The sequence below is a fragment of the Bison bison genome, unplaced genomic scaffold (genome assembly GCF_000754665.1).
Source record: "Bison bison bison isolate TAMUID 2011002044 unplaced genomic scaffold, Bison_UMD1.0 scf7180017864053, whole genome shotgun sequence".
In the NCBI taxonomy this organism is placed as follows: Eukaryota; Metazoa; Chordata; class Mammalia; order Artiodactyla; family Bovidae; genus Bison; species Bison bison.
Window position 1 is genome coordinate 4,047,047 of NW_011494625.1, and position 7,664 is coordinate 4,054,710.

At 41.7% G+C, this 7,664-nt stretch overlaps 1 protein-coding gene across 1 annotated transcript in view; it reads right to left on the reverse strand.

Moving 5' to 3' along the window:
- OFCC1 (orofacial cleft 1 candidate 1) overlaps positions 1 to 5,994 on the reverse strand; it is a 14,239-nt gene extending 8,245 nt beyond the window's left edge. Inside the window, exons 1-2 of the mRNA XM_010835851.1 lie at positions 5,527 to 5,994; positions 2,498 to 2,558 (exon numbers count right to left, since the gene is read on the reverse strand). Coding sequence (XP_010834153.1) covers positions 2,498 to 2,509 — 12 coding nt within the window. The 5' untranslated portion in view covers positions 2,510 to 2,558; positions 5,527 to 5,994. The remainder of the gene's footprint in view (positions 1 to 2,497; positions 2,559 to 5,526) is intronic.
- Between the last annotated feature and the right edge of the window lie 1,670 nt (positions 5,995 to 7,664).

Consider the following 7,664-nt stretch of genomic DNA (forward strand, 5'->3'; position numbering starts at 1 on the left):
TCCCTTTTCAGAGACGCTCTCTCAGATTCATAAGCAACCTGGCCTGGCGGGTCTGTTCCATGAAATTACCGGAGGCGTTCCTAAGGTGAACCATTGTTGTTCAGCAGACTAACTCCGCACAGTCATCGCGTTGCGGAGAAGCGGGTGGTGGTGATTGTTTTTGTTGCTTCAGCGCTCTGAAGCTTTGCTTGGATCAGCCCCCTCCCCACCCCCCACCCCCAAAAAAGACACGGGTAGAAATTCTGTCTGGCCCACCTTATAGGAGCCCACTCATGCCTGGATTGCTGGGTGGAGTGCAGTGATGGTAAACAGGAGCCGGTCTGTTGGCTTCTGTTTGCATCCACTTGGCCACCCTGTTGCCTTTACACTAAAGCAAAGTTCGGTTTGGAAGCCACTTCCTCTCAATAATAAAAGGCAGGGGTGTGATTGGAGCCCTATTCCTTGGCAAGTGGCATAAAGCTGATATTTAGTATTCACGACATTGAATTCTCCTGGACAGCTGGTGTGTCCCTGTTAAGGCTTTCATTTATTCAGCTTGAGCAGGAACTCTTTTCGTTCTCCCAGTCTATTACTTTGTCTATTTAAGGGATAACAGCCAAAGTGAAACAGCTTGCAATTTGCACCTGGCTGCTCTAAGCACTCCATGTTAGATAGCGTGGTGAGCACACCCTTCACTGCTAATGAGAGCAAGACTGTGTAGGGCTGAGTGCAATTTTGTTGGGGCTTTATAGAATATGATAGTGTTTTTTTTTCTTCTGTATGTGATCTGATAATGACTTCCCTATTCTGATCTTTTAGGGTTCCCAGAGTAGATGAATAACATTCCAAAAATGTAAAGTTGCATATTTTTTTTTAAATTTAAATGTCAGGTAACTAAGAATTGAATTAATATTCGGCCTGAGTTGCCTCTGATAAGAAAGAAAAAATTTAAATGCTAAATGATTTCTAAGTTGTTGCAAGCACAAAACGTCTACAAAAAGTGAAAATGTTAGTTGCTCAGTCCTGTCCAACTCTTTGCAACCCCACAGACTATAGCCCACCAGGCTCCTCTGTCTATAGGATTTTCCAGGCAAGAATACAAGAGTGGGAGCCATTCCCTTCTCCAGAGGATCATCCCAACTCAGGGATTGAACCTGAGTCTCCTGCATTGTAGGCATATTCTTTACCATTTGAACCACTAGGGAAGCCCCAAAACACCTACAGAGACCTTTACTTTGTAAAACTGGCCATGAAAAAAAAAGTAGATAAAAGCATTTTAGACAAATTTCAGAAATGGGACTAGTTTTGGAAAAACTGTCAAGTGCTTGAAAGTAAACCAAAGTTCTCTACTTCTATTACCTTTGAAAACTTAAGAACTGAATCAAAAATAAAACCTGGAGTGACTGACTTCCAAATCTTACGTAGAATCTTACGTAGAATCTTACGTTGATCTGACTCATTATCATGTGAATCACAGACTCAGTTTTCAGCAAATGCAAAAATATCAGCACATATGATTCTTTCCAGCTTTTTCCAGAAGTTCCCTGCATCCCGCTTAGCTCTGATTCCTTTGAGGAATTATATCAGGGGACTGGCATCTATTTTTTGAAGAATTTAAATTAAACTCATTGCAATGAAAGAACTTTTTATTATGGCTTATAGCACTTTCCCAAACCTTATGTATTTTTTTTACATCATTATAATGATTTTTGAATAATTTGGAAAAATCTCCTTGAAGATGATCCAAACTTTAGTAAATTACATTTATATATTTATGCGTCTTCTGTTAATCAAAGGGCCCATGCTTCATTTGGATTCCACAAATTTCTTGCATTGGCAGTTCTGTTGAAATAATCGTGGTGGGTTCAGTGAAGTTGAGGTGGTCACAAATGTGGTCTCGCTGGTAATTACTCTAGTTTAACACGATCGTTGGCCTGCATCTCCCTGACAGAGAACCTTCCAGCTTGTCAGTGATGGGCCCTTTCTACACAGCTTCAGGAGCCCCGCCAGCCACTGCCGAGTCTGGTTAGGTCAAAGGGTTGAGCCATGTGTAATTCAGAACAGAGGGGGGTCCCACGGTCACTCCACAAAAACAATTACACTACTTATTTCACTCCAGCCCTTGCCCAAAACTCACAAGCCTCATAGCTTCAGTGCAGTCAATCTAATTCTGCCCCTGGGCGATAAGCCACATGAAAATATGTGATGCTGTGTTTATAAATCTCGTCAAAAATAGAAACAGTGGACAGGCACAGTGAAGCCCTACTAAGGATGGTGGGAAGCCCTGGAAATTCTGAAGGTACTTTTGTTTCTGTTCTAGAGACTCTCTTCTGCGGTTACGTTGTCTGCTCCACTCGTGAATCATCCTGTTTACTCGTGAGTGCTGCAATGGAGACCGCATTCCCATTCACTTCTATACTTTCTCTCCACCGATAATATTATGAAAAATAAAGCTTAAAAGGCTGCTTTGAAACAAAAAATAAAAATCAAAAAGGGGCTCCTGTTATATCAATCTTACCTCTCGATCCATGTTCTCTGCTCCTTGCCCTTAGCAATGCACAGATTTAAATCAAGTTCCTCTGAAAAAGAAAAGTAGTATTTGAAAACTAGAATAGATTGGCCCCATCTTAAGACATATTAAGCAATTTGGGCTTGGAGAGAGAGAGCTACGATGCTTCTTAATGGTCCCCGCAAATCTCTGTTTATAGTTAATGCGTTTGATTTGGTGTTTTGGTTTTTTCAATTTTTTATTTTATTGAAGTATATTTGATGGACTAAAGAGCCTAGTGGGCTACAGTCCATGGGGTCGCAAAGAGACCCGATTGCGCATCTAAGACACACACACACACACTTGATTTACCGAGTCATGGTAGTTTCCAGTGTCAGTACAGTGACTCAGTTACACATACACATATTCTTTTCCCACCTAGGTTATTACAAAAGACTAGTATCATCCCCTGTGCTCTTCAGATGGCAACTTGTTTTTATTGTTGTTCTTGTTTGTTTAGCTAGACTTCTAACAAACTGAGAGCTGGCAAATATTCACAAGATGTTTTACACAAGTAATCTCTAGGAAAAAATCAGGCTTCAAGTAGACAGCCTAAACTTCCTTCTTTTATGCCCAAAAAAAAAAAAAAAAACAACTTCAGATTGCACTGAAGTTTATGATGAAAACTTGTTTTCACATGCTTTCAGTAGATTTTATTTTTATCTTTTTTAAAAATATTAAGATCTAGCTATGCAACTGTCGAAAGTAGATAATATCTGAGAATGTTGTTTAGTCACGAAGTCATGTCCAACACTTTTGTGACCCCATGGACTGTACCTGACCAGGCTCCCCTGTCCTTGGGATTCTCCAGGCAAGAACACTGGAGTGGGTTGCCATTTCCTGCTCCAGGGGATCTTCTTCACCCAGGGGTCAAACCCAAGTCTCCTGCATTGCCAGGCAGGTTCTTTACCACTGAGCCTCCTGGGAACCCCCGTAGCTGATAAAGTTAATGATAAATACATATACTTAGGTAGCAAGCAGATTAAATTCTGAGCACATCATCCAACAACGATATGGATACGCACACTTCGTGAAAGGATATGTGTTTGTAGCACGCATAAAGAATCCTTAGAGTCATGCAGTTAATTATCCAGTTCAACCTATAAGCTATTCCATGTGATATTATTTCAATTGATAAAAATACTGCACGGGAATAATCTGCGGCCAGATGATTATAATAAGTGGGAAATTTCAAAAATGAGGGATTGTCCTAGCATTTATTAGGTTACTATAAATAGTTACCAAAGGAGCTTTTTAAACTTGGAATTTGCCCTCTTGAAATGGTTATCAGTATTTGGCAGTAAAACAAAGTATATCATGTATGAATGATACATGTGACTTTTTTTTTTTATTCAGAGCTCTCAATCGTAGTTTCAGAAAGTCAGTTCACAAAAGGCAAGCGAGCTCTTTCATGGCAATCAACGTGGCAAAAGGAAAGATTTTAGTCCTTTTAGTGGTAATTTTAAAGGTCTTTTATGTAAGTGAAACATGAAAGATTCAAGTTGATTACCTCTAAAATAGGGGGAAAAAATGTAAAATCATCTAAAAGAAAAAAACTGACATTAAAATGAGGAAATTTTAGCCAAGTAACAGAAATCAAAGTTCAATTTGCTTGTTTTATTCCACGTCACAGTGACTGAAGAGGAATTCAAAAGCATCTACTTCTGAGAACAAACGTGGAGTGGAAATCTGTTTTCTTTTGTTTCCTTGAACTTGGTATCAACCTAATACATAGCTCACCTTCCTTGGTGAAGAAACTGCCTGCAATGTGGGAGAGTCAAGTTCAATCCCTGGGTCAGGAAAATTCCCCTGGAGAAGGGCATGGGACCCTTCTCTAGTATTCTTGCCTGGAGAATCCCAAGGACAGAGCCTGGTGGGCTACAGTCCACGGGGTCACAAGAGTCGGACACGACTGAGTGACTAACACAATACGTAGTTAATATTTGTCTTTAAAATGTTTGTAATTTGCAAAGTTGCTCACTTTATGCTCATCATACATTTATGTGGAGACATAGAATCTAAAATATGGAAGCCGAAAAGCACAAGTTGTCTCTCTTCACATCATTCTAGTGCTCAGGAGACTTGCAGATAAGGTAGACCACTTCTTTCTCTTCGTAGAAGGCTGCGTTTTAAATATCTTCCTGAACCATATTCAGAATGCAATATACATGCAGTAAGACTGAGCACAGTTATGAAATAAGATCAGAATTCCTTCATTCTCTCATATAAAGCAAGTCCTTGAATCTAGAGAGCGGTTTGATAGAACCAAGTGGTGTATCATTTTAAAGCAGGTACCACTAAAGGAAAAGTAGAACCCAGTATTCCTGGGTCTCATGACTAAAGGGTATGGCAGAAGGTCCCTCTGGCCTTGGTATCTCTAGGAGCTTAGATCAAGCATGATTTGCAATAAGGAATGTCAGTCTCCAGGTTTTGATGAGCTGGGATTTGGGGTTTGTAGTCAGGTTCCTTATGATTGAGATACAGCTCGCTGAACAGAGTTGGTAAAGAACAATAGAGCCACCTTGAACCAGAGAAAATCAGAGAGCATGTTCCCTGGCTGTCAGGCATAAAAAGACATGAGCAACATATTGGTTCTGGCCTAAACATTGATACCTCAATGTGTGTTCCCAGTTGCGATTCCTGGGAATTTAATTTGAAGACTTCCAAAGTGGGAAAGCAGTGTTTAAAAGCTTTAAAAATGACCCAATTGCTAAAAGCTGTGACAAATAGATAAAAAAAAATAGGGCTGAGACCAGTTTCAGAGGCCAAATCGGTGAGCTGGAGGCAGCAGAGTGGATTCTGAGGAGTGGGCAGAATTCAGAAACAAGCCGGCAAAGGTGAATGGAAAAGAGCTATGAGCACAGAGGGGTGATGAAAATGAGACTGAGACGTTCACAGAACAGTGAGCAGAGTCCATCAGCAAACAGTACTTTTAGTAAGTTACTGATTGACGAACAGTCCCCACAGCCCCATAAAAACCTATCACTTTTGTGACTCACCAAAGATGAAGCCAATCCGAGAACCGATATTTTTGCCAAACTACCTCTATGACTTATATTGTCAAGAAAGTCCAAAGTGGCTTTCCTTTCATTAAAAAACAAAAGGGAAAATAACAGTTATAAACACTATCAATTTACCCCAAAGCTTGTGTTTGGCCTTTCAGGAACACCTGACTTAATGAACTAATGAGCAAAGTTTTCACTAAGTCTACAAATCTGGACCACAGTGTGGCATGTTTGCTGAAATTCAAGCAGCCTGCACTAGGGCTTGCCGGGTGCCACAGTGGTAAAGAATCTGCCTGCCAATTCAGGAGATGCAGGTTCGATCCCTAGGTCAGGATGATTCTCTGGAGGAAATAGCAACCTGTTTCAGTATTCTTGCCTGGGAAATCCCATGGACAGAGGAGCCTACAGTCCACGGAGTCACAAAGAGTCGGACTGAGAGGCTGAGCATGCACAACAGGAATCACATTTGAAAAGCCGGTCTCAAACTTGCAAGCAGGTTGGTAATTGCAGTATAACCTGCTTGCAAGTATCCCATTGACCATATCCTGTGGAGCCCAGGTTAATAATCACTAAAAAGCTAATTTGTACAGTCACTTTTTTTTTTTTGGATTGCTTTAAGACTGATCTTAAAATGGCTTTCACTGAAATTGTTGACCTTGTATTTATTGCAAATTAAATCCTGGCATTGCCAAATCTCTGAGTACGGGCTCATTGCTTCCAGAGAAGGGAATTAGCGTGGCTACAGCTGTCATTCCATTGCATTTTTCTTCTCAAGCAGACCAGCAAGGGCAAAGATGGTGTTAGACAGAGGTCGCAAGCCAGATTCTGTCTGCAAACATGCTTTGTTTGACCTCCACAGTGATTTTAAACAGATTGAGCCAACATTGAAACATAAAAAAAAATTGCCGTCAAAAATCCGACTTCTGGCTTCTCTTGGAAAATTTTAAACTTGGCCACATCGGCGGGCGTGGTGGCAGCATGTTCTTTAGGCAGTGTCGTTAGTGTCCGGGGTCCCTCTCTCCCCGTTGCAGACCACAAACCAAAATGTAGCTCCATAAAGGCAAGGCGCCGACTTCATTGCTGCATATGTAGAGCCCAGAACAGAGACTGGAAGGAGTGGGTGCTTGGCAGACCTTTAACGCTGAATGATCTCAGGACTTCCCAGGCGGCACAGTGGTAAAGAATCCGCCTGCCAATGCAGGAGACCCAGGAGACAGGGGTTTGATCTCTGGGTCAGGAAGACCCCCTGAAGAAGGAAATAGCAATCCACTCCGACATCCTTGACTGGAAAATTCCATGCACAGAAGAGCCAGGCCGGCTACAGCCCATGGGGTTGCAAAGAGTCTGGCGCATCTGAGCAACTGAGCGGACACAAATGCACGAAACGATCTCAAGAGCAAACAGATACTTTAATGGATGACTTTAAAACAACAGGCATGCTCGGGAACTGCCGCAACATGCAAATTTAAAAAAATTAAATAAATGTGCAGGTCAAATAAATTCTGCCAGTCCTCAGGCAGAGAGAGAGACAGAGTACCCACATATCATTCTGCTATAGCTGCTGTTTTTCTTATAAAGAAACATTTCTCTGTATCCCTGCCACTTTCAAAAATAGAGCCACAAGTGTCAAGGAAAATGACGGTGATCACAGACCCAGAATTCTTCACTCAGTTCTATTTCTGGTCTGGCCTCTATAGGGATCGGAATCTGACATTTCTGTGAGACACATGCAAGTAGGAAGATACTTCTAATAACAAACTGGCCTACCAAGTCTCCTCTCTCATTCTGTGCAATCATTTTTTGTAGTGCAATCTAAATCTATATTCAGTTCAGTTCAGTTCAGTCGCTCACTCGTGTCCAACTCTTTGCGACCCCATGAATCACAGCACGCCAGGCCTCCCTGTCCATCACCAACTCCTGGAGTTCACTCAGACTCACATCCATCGAGTCAGTGATGCCATCCAGCCATCTCATTTTCTGTTGCCCCCTTCTCCTCCTGCCCCCAATCCCTCCCAGCATCAGAGTCTTTTCCAATGAGTCAACTCTTCGCATGAGGTGGCCAAAGTACTGGAGTTTCAGCTTCAGCATCATTCCTTCCAAAGAAATCCCAGGGCTGATCTCCTTCAGAATGG